The sequence below is a fragment of the Callithrix jacchus genome, chromosome 6, assembly GCF_049354715.1.
Source record: "Callithrix jacchus isolate 240 chromosome 6, calJac240_pri, whole genome shotgun sequence".
Classification (NCBI taxonomy): Eukaryota; Metazoa; Chordata; class Mammalia; order Primates; family Cebidae; genus Callithrix; species Callithrix jacchus.
Genome location: NC_133507.1, coordinates 37,396,870 through 37,412,792, shown reverse-complemented (window position 1 = coordinate 37,412,792; position 15,923 = coordinate 37,396,870). Strand labels below are relative to the sequence as shown.

Sequence of the window (15,923 nt, the reverse complement as noted above, 5' to 3'; positions counted from 1 at the left end):
ACGAAATTAGCCCAGTGTGGTGCCTCACACCTGTAATCCCAGCTACTCGGGAGGCTGAGGCAGGAGAATCACTTGAACCCAGGAGGGGGAGGTTGCAGTGAGCCGAGATCTCACCATTGCACTCCAGCCTGGGCAACAAGAGCAAAACTGAGTCTCAAAACAATAAAATAAAAAAGGTCACTCAGGACAGCACTCAGCGGACTTCTCAGGCAGAGATGACTCGCCAAGCCCCCTCAACCAAGCCCCCAGTCCCTGACCTCAGGTGACCACCCCTAAAAATGCCAGGGGCCAGGGGCTGAAGCCCTGTGGTGTGCCAGCCCAGGGAAGCAGGCCCCAGGGGTGGATTGCCACAGCAAGAAAGCCACAGATAAATACAGTCCTATCCACACTCACAGACACAAAGAGGGAGAATAAATACACACGCATTTTCTGAGTGTTTTTGTCAGATTTTTTGTTTCATTTTGTTTTGAACACTAAGATTTATTTTCAAACAGCACACAGACCATCTGCGGGGCAGGGCCAGGCTAGGCTGGTGCTGGGCCCCACCCACAGCAGCTGCCAGGAAAAGAGAAACTTTGCCCGGTGGTGCGGCCGAAGCTTCAGGCAAGCATGGTGGCTGGCATAGCCCCCAGCCCCGCCCTGCGGCCAGGCACATGCGGGCACAGGCAGGGGCACCAGGAACTCAACTAGGGGACACAGCAGCTTCAGGAACACTGGTGAATTCCGCCGGACTCGCCGGGACACAGCTCTTTGGAAAACGACCTAATCTTTGGGAGAACACCCTCTGCTTGGAGTCTCCTCTTGATTTCCCTTTGCTCTTCAAAAGATTAAAAACGAAAACAAAACAGAACAAAAAAAAAGAACCACACATTTTTCAGGAGGAGGTGCTCTTCACACGCCGGGAGGCTGCATGGGCCCCGCCGTCACGGGACCCTCTCGGTGAAGTTCTCGGGGAAGACGCCCCGGCACTTCTCCAGCTCCTTGTGCTGGTTCCAGTCACTCTCCTTCACGCCCATGAGCCAGCCTTCATCCTGAGGGGCAGAGCACCGGATCGCACATGGCTGGGCAAGGGGCTCAAACCCACAGGGCACGAGGCCCATTCCAAACTGCTGGGAAGACGGCCGTCCTCCTGCTGCTCTTGGCCCCTTAGCCTGGCATGCCCACCTTGAGAAAACCTCCTCCAGGCAGCACTCCCTGATGCAGCTGGCTGAGGCTCCTGCCCATGGGCACCACAGGAGCCAGACTGTCATCCACAGGTGGATCTAACCTTTCGTAGCTGGTTTTGGTGAGTCCTACTGCTCTCTGCTCTGACTGTGTCTAAACAACTGCTTCAATCCAGGCCAAGAGGCTCCCACCCCCAGGTGCACACAGAACACATTAGCCCTTCCAGGTTTCCAAACTGCAAACAACCCCAGAAAATTCTGGAAATGGCAACAAGTTACAAGTTCTAAAGGGACTTGGGGCCGCCCCACTAGCCCCTCCAACTGCGACTTTCCCTTTGCTTCAATCCTGACCCTCGCAGGGCCTTCTCTGGGAGAGCTGACAGCCCCTGGCCCCCAGCGGGTCACGGGGAGCTGTGTGGCCATCTATTCCTGCCGGTGGCTGGGCCAAGGCTGCCCCTGCAGCTGGGCTGTGCCTGGGGCCTACCCAGGGCTCTGTTATTTCCTGCTGTGTCATTTCCAGTCTTGTCAGAGACCCTTCTCATGCCCTATCTGAGCCCCTTCAGGCCACCCCAGAGCAACTGCCACTGTGGACTGGGGGTTAGGAGTCTGCTTGAAATCCTACTCAGACAGGGCTGGCTCACTGGGAGGCCAGCGAAGATCTGGGGCCTTAGGAAACAGGGCCAAATCAGTGCCAGGCCCAGGAGACCCTCATCACTCAGGCCTCCCACCCCAGGTCCTCAGTAAGTACCTGGTACCCCTGCAACCCAGCCCAGGACCCCCAGCTGGGTCGGCCTCATGTGAGACCCAGCCAGACCCACTGTCACCCTCAGCCACTCTGACAACCCATTCATACGGATGTGCTGATGACTAAATGTGTTCTCTGGAAGCCGGAAGAGGCCCGCCAGGCCCTCTGTGCATAGCCCGAGGCACTCAGGGGCTGAGCCGTGGAGACAGCTGGATGCCCACATGGCACCAACGACCCCCTACAAGCAAAGACTGGCTCTCTGCTCTACACAGCAGGAAGTCTCCTGCTGAGGGTCCACGGCCCCCTGGGCTGGGCAACTGACCCAGATGCAGGAGGGTCCCAGGCCCAGGAGGGATGGATTTGGCACCCACCCAGGCTCACCAGGAGCCTTTACTTCCAGGAGATTAACATGGAGAAGCCACAGCAGGAGGAGAAGGGTCTGGAAAGCCTCTTGGATGGGCCTCAGCTGGGGACACAGCTGGGAAGCCCATGGCCCCATGCAGAGGGGGCAGGCCCTGCCTTGAGGGATGGCACATGGGGCATCATGAGCCCAGCCAGTGCTCCTTGCGCCATCCAGCTGCAGGGTGGGCACCTTGTGGGGGGCAGGAGGAGTCAAGTATCCTGTCCTTGGAAGAAAGCAGGCCTCGGGAACCACCAGGAGAGACGAGGGGAGACTCAGAGTCAAGGCTGAGAGCGCCTGAGCAAAGGGGGATGTGGAGGGGAGAAAGCAGAGGCTACAGGAATAAGGTGGCAGGGGACAGGGAGAGAGAGGGGCCTAAGGGGAGAGGGGCCTAGGAAAGGAGAGGAGTGGAAAAGGCCAGGCATGGAGGGCTGGGAGGAGCAGTCGGCATGGGAGCCCTGGCTCTCATGGGCCTCTGCTGCCCCCGGCTGGCCAGTCCCCACTACAGCGGTGCCAGCCGCAGCCAGGTTGCCTGCCGTCCCTGTGAGCTCTGGCGGCCCCACCAGGCCCTCACCTGCTCCTCGGGGTTCTGGAAGGGGATGACCAGCACCACGTCGCCAGCCTTGAGCTGCAGCTCATCTGTGTCAGTGGCGGTGTAGTCGTGCTGGGCCTGCACCTGAGGAGGATGCGGAGAGCAAATCAGACCTTCCCCGCCACGTCCAGCCCTGCATAGAGCACGGGCCTCGCGGGTGGGAGGTCAGGTGGCGATGTGGAGACCAGGAGTGCTAGAAAGCAGCAGGACAGGATGGGGCTCAGATGCCACCATCTGGGAGTGACCTAGTAGCGCCTGCACGACTTTGGGCAAAGCACAGAGCCTCCTGGGGCTCAGGGTCCTCATCTGCCCACCAGGGCACAGAGGGACCACAGGAGTCAGAGGTTGGGCTTACCTTGAACATGAAACCTGGGGGTAGGTCCAGGCGCCCAGCCCCACTGCCACCCTCCACAGTGCCATTCACAGTTGCTGGAAAGGTCTCCACCACGACAGCAGGAAGAGAGCTCTGGGGGCAGAAGCACAGGTCAGCTGGGCAGGGAGGTGGTCCAGAGACAGCCAGGGCCACCAAGGAGAAGAGGGGTGGGGAAGGGAGAAAGGGGTCTGTGCCTGGTGCCAGATCGGCACGCCTCCAGCTTCCTTGACAGGAGCCAGGCCTGGACCAGCACCAGCAGGGGCACAGGGGAACCGCGGGCAGGCAGGCAGGCGGCGGGGAGGAAAAGGCAGGGCTTGGTCCCTGCTGTCTTACGGAGGCTGCTTCACTTGCCGCCGTCTCCCCGGGCTCCTGGGCTCCAGCCGCAGGTTGGGTCCCACCCGCCACCTCCGAGGCCTCTGCTGGCTGCAACATAAATGCCGGCTTGGGGTCAGACACAGGACAGGACACAACCAGGACATGGGAAACAGGCCACAGGAGGGCAGCACTCAAGTGAGAGGGCTGCAGGCATCGCCTGGCTGGCAGCAAGGTGAGAGCCGGCCAGTGCCTCGAAGAATCCAGGTAGCTACCCCTGCTGGACAGGCTGGGCCCTGGGCCGGGGAAGCAGCTGAAGGCAGGCTGTCAGGCCCCGGGATGTGAGTGACATGCTGTGGAGAAGCCCAGTGCAGGCCCTGGAGTGCCACCCCTAACCCTGCCTCATAGGTCTTGCCCTCTCTGCACCAAGACCTCCCCCAGCCACAGCCTCTGCCCACCCACCCCACTTGGCCCAGCACATGGCAGGAGCTTGATGAACCTGTAGATGGTCCATGCCAGGGGACAGCAGCACACGCCTGTCCCAGCCTAAGCACAACCCAGGGTAGGCACAAGTGACGGTGAAGATTAAAAGAAAATTCTGGAAACTGCCTGGCATAAACCAGTAGGTGCTCTAAATGTTCCTCCTCCTACTCTGGGAGGCTGGGCTGAGAGGCTAAGCTGAAGTGGGTGACCAGGATGGGCTGATGTGCCCAGCCACCCTCATTCCTGACAGCCTTGGTGACAAGCCGGTGCTGGGGCAGACTAGCTCAGAACCTTGTTCTCACCCTCACGTCCATGGAGGCCTGGTCCCTCCTGCACCCCCTCCTCTGGGCTCTCCTTCCATGCTGCACCCTCAGAGACTGGGGACAAGCCAGACAGGGGCTGGAGGTGGGCACTTACTTGGGCGGGCCCCGGCTCGGCCGTCTGGCTGGGCCAGGCCACAGCAAAGGTGCCCTCGGCAGCGCTGGGCTCCCTGGAAGGCAGGCTGCCGGCTGGACTCTCTGTGGGCTGGTGACAAGCCACCAGGACAGAACAGGGAGGGGGCGGGGAGGCCGGGGCGGAAAGGCAAGGGGCAGGATCACAAGACAAGAGAAGATGTCACCAGCAGCTGGGGTTGGTGGGGGCAGGGTGGGAACCGTGGAGTCCGGCCGGCCATCCCACTCCCACATCCTCACTCCTACCACCACCAATGGGATGGGCAAGTGTGACTGTGCTGCCCAGGCTTAGCACCTCTGAAATCCACTTGTCAAAATGGCCCTGCCAGCTCGCACCAGACTGGCTTTCTCTGGCCTCCTCTGGAGGAAAATCCTGCTGTGGAGGCTCTGGAGCTCCCAGGCGCCTAGGCTGCCAGCGCATGCCCCAAGGGCACCCGCACACCCACCTGTCCCTCCCAGCACCTCTGCCCGTGTCAGGGGATCTCAGGGAAAGAGCCCAGAAGACCCTGTTGGAATTCTAGTTCTTGGGCAAGTACCGAGCCCTCCCTGAGCCTCTGTGTCCTGAGCTTTCAGGTGACAGTGACACAGGTCCTGTGTGACCTGGCCTTGCACCTGCTTTTAGGCCCTGCTCTCAGAAGGCACCCAGCCACCCTGCCTTCCCCGACTCTCTCAAAGCACCCATTCCTCCCCATCTCCCCTTCCTCCCAAACAGCTCCCCACCGTCAAAACGCTCATAGAGGCCAAGAAACTTCCACCCTCCTGTCCCACACCCTGAGGACACTCATCCATCCTGGATGACTGGCCTGCTTCTGCCTGGGGGCAAAAATTCACAGGCTATGAAAACAGGACCAGATCTCAGGTGACCCCTGTCTCTAGCTAAACCAAGGAGCCCCTTTTCTGAGGGCCTGCCAGAGGGAGAAGCAACAGAATGGCTGGAGACGGGCCGCCTCACCAGCTCCCTGTACATGAGCTTGTGCCTGTGTGTGCTACATGTGGGGTGTGTGTGGGGTGCGTGCACCTGTGAACGGGCTAGGAGGAGGCCAAGGCATGTGGGCCTGGGCACACGTGGAAGAGTGCCTCTCTCAGGGGCTGGACACAGAGCAGACATGCAGCTTACCTCCCAGAGGTCCCATGGAATTGACTGAGCGCAGCAGTGAGGGCAAGAAGGACAGTTAGCACAGAGGTTAGAGACAGGGTGGCAAGCAGTCCCCAGGGACCCAACCCCCGCTGGTCCCAGGGGTGGTTCAGAACCAGCTAGACTCCAAGGTGTGCAGGTGGCCGAGCCCCAGAGACCTCTAGGGGGCTTCAAGATCCCAGGCCAGAATGTGAAATGAGCACAAAGCTTCCAGGAAGTGGTCAGGGGCCATCTCTTGAGAGTTCTCCCAGCTGACCAGGGCTGCTCCCTGCCCTACAACCAGGACGTGATGAGGGGCCAGGGCTGAGATGGCAGAGGAGGGGCAGTGACCCAGGCCTAGATGGGGTCATGTGGCCAGTGGGCAACATGAGTCCAGGGTCAGGCACCTGGAGGCTGGTGGGCCCATGGGCAGTGGTGGGCACAACCAACCTGACCAGAGGGCGTGGGCGCCTTCACAGGGCTCGTCACGGGTGGGAGGGGGTCAAAGTCCAGGTCCAGCAGACTGGCCTGCTCCGAGAAAGGCCCTGGGGCCTCAAACTTGGCAGCAGCAGCAGAGGAGGAAGCAGTTAGTGTTAGGCTGGGAGCCCTCACCCCAGGCAAATGCTGCAGGTGCAGGCACACTCGTGTACACACACACACACACACAGCACACACACACGACACACTCACGACACACATGCACAGAGCAGGCGTACATCCACACACACACTCCCCACTCAGGGCTCCCCAGAGGCACCTCCATAGCTGAGCCGAGTCCCTGTCAGGAGATACCCAAGACCCTCAGTCCTGAGAACATCCAGCTGTCCCACAGCTCAGCGTACAAAGTGTGAGGCAGTCCACATGGCCAAGGCAAAGCATCAGAGGCCCAGCCAAGTGGACTCACTTCCTGGAGACAGAGGGCCAAGGCCCCAAGCCCTGCCCCGGGCCCATCCCAGCAGCCAACTTTCCTTTAGGTCCAGCCCTGTCTGGGGAACCCAGGGCAGGGAGGTCACTGCTCTGCCCTTAACCGCCGTCTCTGAAGAAAGCACTCTCAGGACACTGTGCACAGCCTCTAGGTGCCTCCCACCAGTGGGAGGCCAGCATCTCCCCCCAGTGGCCCCCACCCTGCCCCAGCAACACCCCCTCCCGTCTCAGGTAAGTCAGCGAAGCCCAGGCAGCAATACCCGCCATGCGCCGAGGGGAGGGTCATCCCCCAGAGAGCGACTATCCCTTCGCTGTCCTGCCCTGGCAGGTGGCACCTCGCCATGCAGGCCTGAGAGTGTCCCTCCATGCCGGGACACAGGCTACTCACCACCCCACGGCCAGGAAGCCTGCGGGCACCAGGGTCATGGACAAGGGCAAGCCCAGCCCTGCACCATGCACCACCCAAAGGGCATGGCTCCCCCACCCCAGACATGACCAGGAAGACCAGTTGCCTGGAGGTGGCACACACGGTGGCCAGGGAGGCAGGGAGGGACAGGAGAACTCAGAGACTGGGTGTGCGTGATCTCTGGGCCCCTCCTGGCCTGTCACACCTTATTCTGGAATGGGCCTGCTGCACAGGCCATAGGTTCCTTCCTCACCTGTTAAATGGGGGCAGATGCCCTCCCAGAGGGTGGTTGAAAATCAAACAAGGGGATATAGGAAGTGGCTGGCATGATTCTCCATCCAGTATCTGCCAGTGACCATGCCATCCCATCTCCCTCGCCTGCACACACACTGGGCACCCCAGGGCAGAGGCACGCTCAAGCCAGGGAGGCCAGCCAGAAGCAGCCCCAGAGGTCCTCAGCCTCAGCCCCACACTGCTCTCCCTACAGTGCCCTCTATCCCGCAGAGGGGCTCACGCACCTGCCAGGCCCCTGAACTCAGGCGTCGCCCACCCAGCCACCTGCAGCCTCGTATTTAAAGTTCCTTAGTTCTAGCCCTAGTCCTTGCTAGGAGCTTGAGCCCCACCATCCCCAACCCTTCCTAGAGGGGACACTGTTCTCAGTTCCCAACAGCCACTCCCCACACTCACCCCCTCCAACCTGTCCCCCAGGCATCGGAGCTGCACATAGGGGTTTGCTGGAGGCCACTGCAGCCTGATTGCACAGCCTCCCCTGCAGGTGAGGCTCCGTGTGGGAAGGGCCCTGGCTCACCCACAGGAGGGAGTCTAAGGTGTCCTCAACATTCGGGGGCTTCAAAACCACCTGGGGAACCTGGTTTAAAACTGCAGGCCCTTAACCCCTCCCCAGAAGCCCCCACACACCAGATCCCCTTCCAGTGAGCCCAGGAAAAAGTATGTGACAGGCACGGTCCCAGCAATGGGACATGGTGGCCCTGGCCACACTGTGACAAGCCTCCCTGTAAGCTGGACCAGACTATGGGAGGAGGGAGCTTCCTTAGAGCCCCTGGCACGGGTGGGGACAATGATTCCAGGGAGCCCTGGGGCCGAACCTGTGCTGAGGCCTAGAGGGCTGGCCTTGAAGAGACAGTTAGCTCTGGGGGAGTGCAGGGAAGCCCCGCCACCCCTGGCAAAACTGACAACACGTCAGCCCACTCCAGCACTGGCACTCCCACCCAGGCTCCACCATGAAGGACGTGAGACCTGGGGCTGTGGGCCGGGCTCCCCAGAGGCAGCTCCCCAGCTGAGCCAAGAAGCCATCAGGAGAGACCCAAAACCCTCTAGGGAGCTCCCTGTTGAGCCAAGGGCCCGTGGGGAGAGAGCCAAGCCACCCTGGGGCCTCCCTGCTGCACCTGGGCCTTCAATGCCCCTTAGGGAGTGTGCACGCAGCAGCTTTGCTCTGCAGCCTGGCTACTGCCCCTGCAGCTGTGGGAGCTGAAGTCCCAGTGCTTCAGCCATTCCAGGGCATTCCAACACTCCCTGTTACTGGAAGCCTTCCCTGACAGCCACGGGTCCTTCACACTCCCCGATCCCCTCTGCCATAGCACCCGCTGCACCTCGAGGGCACTACTGGCGTGACTGCTGCTGCCGGGAGGGGGGCACCTCGCCCCTCTGATGCCCTGCATCTGGCCTTAGTACATGCTGGGAGATGGGTGATGGAAGATGACGGAAGATGATGGACGGAAGGAAGGAGGGGTGAGAGAGGGAAATTGACACTCTCTCTGGCCAGATTCCTGGCTCCTAAGACAGAAGCATAGAGGATGAAGGTCATGCACGCCCGAGAGGGCAGGAAGAGAAGAGGAGGGCTGGGCCGCGGTGGCCGCGGCTGACCTGGGAGGGGGTGGTCACGCTGATCTCAGGGACAAACGTGTCCTCAAACAGGCTGAGGATCTGCTCCTGCTTGACTTCCTTGGACGGGGTGTGTTTGGGAGGCGGAGGGACTGGTGGGCCTTTCCGGAGCTGTGGGTCGGCGGCGGGTGAGGGGCCGCACGGGAAGGCACAGCAGAGCAAGGGGTTTGGGGGAGACAGACAGAGACAAAGACACGGTTAGTCACGCCCCAGGCCACAGCCCCACCCAGGTCACTGAGCAGGACACAGCAAATGAAGAGCCACTGCGCCCCCCAGTCCCCCGACATAGACACCAAGACCGCAGGCCACCCCCGAGAAGGACACTGAGGCAGGAGGTCCAGAAACGCTGTGTGGAGAGAGAAAAGATAGAGAGGTGAGGGGAGAGAAAGGAGGGAGAGAGAAGAGAGAGGCCCCAGACTGCCCGCTGGCCCACCGTGGGAGGGTCTGGCTCCCACCAGCCTGGTGAAAAGACTGGGAAAGGAAACAGTCGCTGAGACACAGCTCAGCCCCAGCCTCCCCCGCCCACCTCTACCCTTCCCTCGGGTCCCTCTCCACCTCCCAGGCACAGTGCTGCCCATGGGGAGCCCAGCTCAGACTACTCTGTCCCTGCAATGCCAGTGTGGCGCCAGGATGGGGCAGAGGCCACACCCCTGCCTACCAGGTGGGGGATCTCAGGCAGGTCACGCCCCCATGAGGCTGAGCTTCCTCCAATCAGGTGATGACAGCTTCTGCTTCATAGGGGGATTGTGGGGACTCAGTGAATGAAAACACAGAAGGCGCTGGCACCATGTCCAGGCCAGGGGAAGCACTGTTCAGTCCAGACTCCCACCATGTCCTCGGCCTGCATCCTAGTCAGCAGTGGAACAGGGCAGCAGCAGAGAAGGGGGAGCTGCGGGACCCCTGGCTGTGAGAACACCCCACCTGGCCGGCCAGTGCCTGGAGCCTCTGCAAACACCTGGAGGGCCCACTGGGGGCAAGAGGTGTGGAGACAGGGACAGTCCAGAGTCCAAGACCTGCCCCCTTAGGCACCCCACACTCTCCCCTGAGCTTCCTCTCTCTGTCCCTTTAGAGGTCCCGCATGGCCACCTGGCTGGGCTCCTCCCTCAGGCCCCTTTAAGAGAGAGAGAGGCCAGGAAGAGGGGTAGGCTGCTTACTCCGGAGATCCAGATGCTCTGTGGGCTGAGGGCCCAGAGCCTCTGCTAGGGAGGAAAGGAAGATGCAGACAGAGTCAAAAGGCCAGGGAGAAGGAAGGGGAGAGCGCTACAGTGGGGGCGGAAGCTGGAGAGAGGTGGCAGTCACAGATGCCTCCCAGAAGCACGCAAAACTGGATGGGGTGGAAGGAGACCAAGGTCCAGGCCCACCCCCCACTGGGTGAAGCCTCAGGTCCACAGCTGCCCAAGCCAGAAAGGGGACAGAGGAGTGGGAGGATGGGGGTCAACAGCAAAGCCAGAGGAGAATGACGGAGGGCAGGGGACCTGGCACTGAGCTATCACTCCTACCTGAGATGGGGACTTGGGGAGGGCTGCCCCAGGCATGGACCCGCCGGCTGGCTCTGGCTCGTGATTGACTCTGATCTCAGGGGTGGCGGCAGGGGAGCCATCTGGAGGTGAAGGGCTCTTATTCCCTTTTGCAGGCGCGTTGTCACTGTGGGGACAGAACAAGAAACGGAGTCCAGTGTTGGGGGCCAAAGCACAGGAGATGGAGTGGGCAAATGTGCTGACATCTGTGTGAAGGGATATGTGGAACCGTGTGTGTGTGTGTGTGTGTGTGTGTGTGTGTGTGTGTGAGAGAGAGAGAGAGAGAGAGAGAGAGAGAGAGAGAGAGCGCGAGCAGGAGGGTGGGGTAAGCCAAGGGACCTAGGCTTTCGGGTCTGGAAGTGGGAAGCCTGCCTCAGAGACAGGAATAGCACAAGGCGGGGCTCCAGGCTGGAGGTCAATGGTTCCGAGGAATGCAGGCAGGTCCCTTGGAACCACCTGCTGCAGAGGTCAACCACCCCACAGGCTCCATGGGGTCCACCAGGGCCCATGCTGACAGCCCAAGATACACAGCAGGAGAAAGTCAGACATCCTAGAGGCACAGTGAGTCTCCATGCCACACACAGCAGCCCCTCTGCTCTGGGGACTGCTCCCCAGCCTGCTGCCCTCAGGCCTCCTCACTGCCCTCCCTGCCTGTCCATCACAGCACCCTGGCACATGTCTCCAGACCTTGGCTCACCTTTCCTCTCGGCCACTGAAGGCCATGAGCAGGGCCTGGACAGACAGACAGGCACCCTCATCACAGAGGAGTGGGCAGCTGGGGATGGAGGGGGTAGGTCCCAAGCCATAGCATTCAGTGTCGAAACCCAAAGGGGAGGTGGTGTGATGCTGTGCACCCCAGGCACGGGGCGAGGGTGCAGGGAGAAAATTCCCTACCAGAACCTGCATAGAGAGGCCTAGAACGGTGCTGCCCAATACAGTTGCCACTAGCCACAGGTGGCAATGCAAACTCAAATCAATGAAATTTACATGTAATTTAAATGAAAAGTTCAGCTGCCCAGTCACACTGGCCAGTTTCAAGTGCTCAATAGCTCCATGGGACAACTGGCTCCTGTGCTGGGCACTGCAGGTCCAGAAGCATCCAACGGGAACCAGTGACCCAGTCACCTGGGGACAAACAATGGAACAGCGTAGGCAATGTCACTGACCCCATCTTCCCTTTTGGAATTTGTGTTTATGGAAATGTATCCTCCTTAAAGAATGTATGTCAGTATATACACATAGTATGCACATAGAATTAAAAAATAAAAAAACCCCACCTTGCTGCAGTGTCTCCTCCCTGGCCCTCCCCAGGCCTCCTTCCCAGCCACATTCTCCACTGGTAAGTGCGCTGGTGGCCTGGGCCCCTCCCAGGGCTGGACAAGTGAGGAACATGCTAAGTCCAGCCAGCTGCTCAGAGGCCTGGCACCGCCTCTGCCTTCCCACCCGACACGCACAAGACAGCCCTGCCAGACAGCACGGCACACGGAGCCAGGTTACAGGTTAGTGGCGCCTGGGAGCCGGCGCAAGGCACATGCACAGGGCCAGTCAGGCCGGCGCCCCTCCGCTGCACTCATTGCCGGTACCTGTTCTTCTTTCTGCGCAGCCGCGAAAACAGTTTACTTTTCTTTCTGTGGGGACGGACCGGACATGGAGGCCTTCATTCTGGGGAAAGGCCAGGTGCAGAACTGGCCTGTCCCCTTCCCTCTTTGCCAACCCCTCTGTTCAGAGGACTAAGGGGCAAAAGCCTCTCCTAAGTACCAAAGGCCTTGCAGAGGGCCTTCCCCATGCCCTGGCTGGTCTCCGCTGTGGCCAGGTGTCTGGGGTGAAGCTAACAGGGCCTGGTGAGGGGCAAGAGGCTCGGGGCACGGGAGATTCGCCTTGCCTGTGGCCCCAGTCCCCAGGGGCTCCTGGTGCACCCAGAATGCCAAGAAAGGCCCCCAGCCTAACACAAGGGGCCACTCTGTGGGAAGGGAGGCTGCTAGGCCTCCACTGCCCTCTCTCTTCCCTCTACCCCCTTCCCAAAGGAAGCCAAGGTCTGGCCAGGATGGCCACCCGTACCCCTTGTTTACCCATCCCAGTGTTCTCACCTGTGCCTACATCTGTCCCCCTGCTTACCCATCCTGGTGTTCCCAGCTGTCCCTCCCTGTGTGACCTTGGATTCACCTTTTGGCCTTTATTCCGCAACACTCCCCCTCCCCGCCCTCCACCATGTCACCCTTCTAAACTCCCCACTCCCCCACTCGGGGCACCATTCCCCCTCTGTCAGCCACACCTATTTTATGTTCAGGGAAGGAGGGGTTAATCACCACCACCCGATACCCGCATCATCCCAGGCAATACTCCAGGTAGCCCAGGAAGCAGACAGTTGCCAGGTTTTACAGGGTTCATCAGTGCTCTCCGCCCTCTGCTGAGATATTCATGTGTGTATGCACTCACACCTGTCACACACAGCCCCCGTCACACGCGCACATGCACACATGGCCAGAAAGGAGGCCTCCCAGGCTTGCTGCGTCTTCTGATCCATAGCCAGGGAGTGAGGCGTTTCCCTCCTCCCTCAAGCTATCCCCTCAGGAAGCAGAGACCCCCTCGAAGCCGGGCTTCCCAGAGGGACTGGGGCTGAGCACAGGAAGAGGACCCCGTTTGGGTGAGCATAATGATACCATCCAGGGACATGAGCTCTTCCAGGAGTGGGAGACAGAAGGGGATGCTATCTCCCTGCTCTGAGAGGATTGCACACCCCGGAGTCAGTCCTGTTCATACTCCCAGCCCCCAAAGCTGAGCAGGCTGCCCACCCCAACCCTGGCTGCTCCTGCTCCACAGTGATGGGGTCAGCTGGCTCCAGGACCTGTGGGCTCTGCAGAGTGCTCCTTCCTTGACCAACACAGCGAGAGCGGCAGGGACATTCGAAACAGAGACCTGCCCTCACCTGCTTCTGGTAGCACAGAGAGGCCAAGACATGGACGTCCCTATACTCCCAAGGCCAAACCCACAGGAGACCAGGGAGGGCACCAACAGGGTCACAGGAAGGAGCCAGGGTCACAGGAAGGAGCCATGCCCCTGCCGTGCTCAGAGTCAGGGGGGCCAGGGCCCTCCCCGCACGCACCTGGGCTGGGCCTTGACCGTGAAGGTGTTGCTCCCATGCTGTTTCTCCAGGCTGACCAGCACGTCGTTGAGGTTCTGGTTGAGCTGAGGGAGAGACAGTGAGGTGGTGGGGGGCCTCCGGGGCCACCAAACAGCCCACCTTCCCCAAACACCTCTGCTTCTCCCCACTGCCCCCACCCCTGCCAGGAACAAGCTCCTCTTTCCCCATCTGTGAGAGCAAGGAACCAGCACACCAAACCCAGAAAAACCACAGGGGCAACGAAATGGGGGGAGTGGGCAACATCACTAATGCCTGCTGCTCCTGGAAGCCATCTTTTCCCCTGTTTAAAGGAATATCCCAAAATGCCACATACGGCTTGCACTTCTTTTACATTTTTCTCTTAAAAATTGTTTTGGCAGACTGTAGATCTTAATTGTTAAGGTCATTTTGCCAAGATGCTTTCAGACCACACTACATCTGCCAGATATTTCACTGAGAGCACAGGTGTGAGAGGAGGTTCATTCCTGGCACATGAGCTCATTACTGAGAATATTCCTCTCTTTGATTTGGCCACTAGGCAGCTCAGAGCTGAATTTTCATCCTAATTTATAAATAACTATGCCCTGTGGCATATATTTTTGTGGACTAATTTTATATAAATGTTACTTTTCTAAAAACCTCTCTATTTTTAAACTTTGCATTAAGTTGTCTCAAATCTTCGAAGGGGAAGGGGAAAAGGTAAGAAGAGAAAGAGAAAGCCTAAAAGGCAAGAAACCACACTCAGGGGTGAGTCAGGAGAGGCCCTGAGCTGCTTTTCCTCCTCTGACCCTGGCCCTGGAATCCACCATCACTGTGAGACCCACCACTGGGGGGCAGGAGGGGAGGTGCCAGCCCCGGGTCTCTCAAAGTTCAAAGTTCAACAGCTTTGGGTTTTAGCTGCCAGATAGGTTAAAAGGAAAATAACGCAACACAGGTCCACTAATCAGACCAGACCTGGTCGCACAGCAGATTCAGGCAGATGAAATAGGCCTATTTAAATGTGTCAGAAACATGGGCGAAAAATTGAAACTGAGCAAATGGTAGTAACTTATTTGTTCCTACAAGCTGGGAAACCGCCGCCATTGCTTAACAAGGCACTCCACGGGCCAAGGTCGCTAGAGAACACCTTCACGGTTTGAAAGGGCCTGATCTACATCCTCAGGCGGTCCTGCCCAGGCAGGGACCCAGACCCGCTCACAGCCTCCCCGCTGCATGCCCTCCTGCCCTCCTAGGCCTAGGCACTCCTGAAAGGTGCTATTCCACAGGGCCTGGAGGAAGAGCTGTGGCCTTGGGTGTGTGCTGAACCTGATGGGGAAGGAGGAGCTCAGGCCGCCCCTCCCATGCCGCTGACTCAATCCTTGGACAGGGCGGAGTGTGGCACCTCAGAGGAGTGCCGAGGGCCTACCTTGCTCATCTCCTTGTGGAAGTTCTCCTCCAGGCCCGCGATGCTCTGGAACGTGTTGACATAGAAACCTACGCGGCTACAGGAGGGCGGAAGGATGGGGGCCAGGTGAACAGGCAGGTCAGGGCAGCAACTCAGAAACACACGCCCACCCATGAGCGACTACATATGCTTATCAGAGACACAAACCCGAGAGGGCACGGGCACCACAGCTCACCGGCACTGCAGCACGTGGGCACCGTAGCATGTGGGGTGGACACTGCACCGGGCCTCACCTGTTCCACAGGGACGGCAGCTCCTCCTGCAGATCCACATTCATCTCCTCAAACACCTTCTGGGCTTTGATGAGCTCCTCCTCGGCCTGGCGGGCAGCACGTGTCATTCCCCTCTGCTGGGCGTCCGTCCCAGCCAGCCCAGCCCCATGGCCAGTCCACCCACTTCCTGCCCACCCCTCCTGGCCAGCCAGGACCCTCAGGACAATCAAGGAAAGGGAGGACCGAGCAGCCTTTGCCAAAGAAAGGCCCAGGCGGCCCAGAGGGCAGTGAGTGGAGAGAAGGGCTCAACAAAAGGGACAAGATGGGGGCTTGGCAACCTGGACACAGGGCATGCACAGAGGGAGACCCCAGACCCAGCCAAGTGGGAACCCCGCCACTTCTACATGAACCCCTCAGGCTGGGTGCCAGCCCTGCTGCTGACTTCTGGTTCTCAGGGCAGCATCTGTCGCTGCCTTCCCCCCGCCCCGCCCCACCCCTGCCCCCGAGGGCTCTCCCCGTTTCTGAGGGCCAGCTCCTGGCAGCCTCAGCCACCAGACTTCACTTCCCCTCACAGGGACGGCCCTTTCACAAAGCCCTCTCTCTCCTGTGACCTGTCCCCACCAGAGGGAGACCAGAGGCAGCTGCTCCGGCACCTCTAGGAATGGCAGGAGGACCCTAGAGGAGGGTGCAGGCCAGCGAGGAGGAGGAGGCTGGGGGGCTGGACAGTGCCTGGTCCCACTCCTGGCCCACAGCATCCCCAGGG

The 15,923-nt window shown here is 60.0% G+C and overlaps 1 protein-coding gene across 49 annotated transcripts in view; it reads right to left on the bottom strand.

The window, feature by feature from the left end:
- Nucleotides 1-425: 425 nt before the first annotated feature.
- LOC100407797 (myc box-dependent-interacting protein 1) overlaps nucleotides 426-15,923 on the bottom strand; it is a 58,591-nt gene continuing 43,093 nt past the window's right edge. For 9 of the 49 annotated variants that reach the window (XM_078327048.1, XM_078327050.1, XM_078327046.1 and 6 more), the window contains 13 exons: nucleotides 15,182-15,267; nucleotides 14,910-14,985; nucleotides 13,487-13,569; nucleotides 11,967-12,011; nucleotides 10,366-10,510; nucleotides 8,849-8,977; nucleotides 6,085-6,192; nucleotides 5,638-5,661; nucleotides 4,486-4,593; nucleotides 3,607-3,696; nucleotides 3,256-3,366; nucleotides 2,883-2,984; nucleotides 426-1,031 (listed from right to left, as the gene is read on the bottom strand). In XM_078327048.1, the coding sequence (XP_078183174.1) occupies nucleotides 924-1,031; nucleotides 2,883-2,984; nucleotides 3,256-3,366; nucleotides 3,607-3,696; nucleotides 4,486-4,593; nucleotides 5,638-5,661; nucleotides 6,085-6,192; nucleotides 8,849-8,977; nucleotides 10,366-10,510; nucleotides 11,967-12,011; nucleotides 13,487-13,569; nucleotides 14,910-14,985; nucleotides 15,182-15,267 (1,215 nt within the window). In that variant the 3' untranslated portion in view covers nucleotides 426-923. The remainder of the gene's footprint in view (nucleotides 1,032-2,882; nucleotides 2,985-3,255; nucleotides 3,367-3,606; nucleotides 3,697-4,485; nucleotides 4,594-5,637; nucleotides 5,662-6,084; nucleotides 6,193-8,848; nucleotides 8,978-10,365; nucleotides 10,511-11,966; nucleotides 12,012-13,486; nucleotides 13,570-14,909; nucleotides 14,986-15,181; nucleotides 15,268-15,923) is intronic. The other 40 variants (XM_035304173.3, XM_078327051.1, XM_035304168.3 and 37 more) reach the window with 15 other exon arrangements.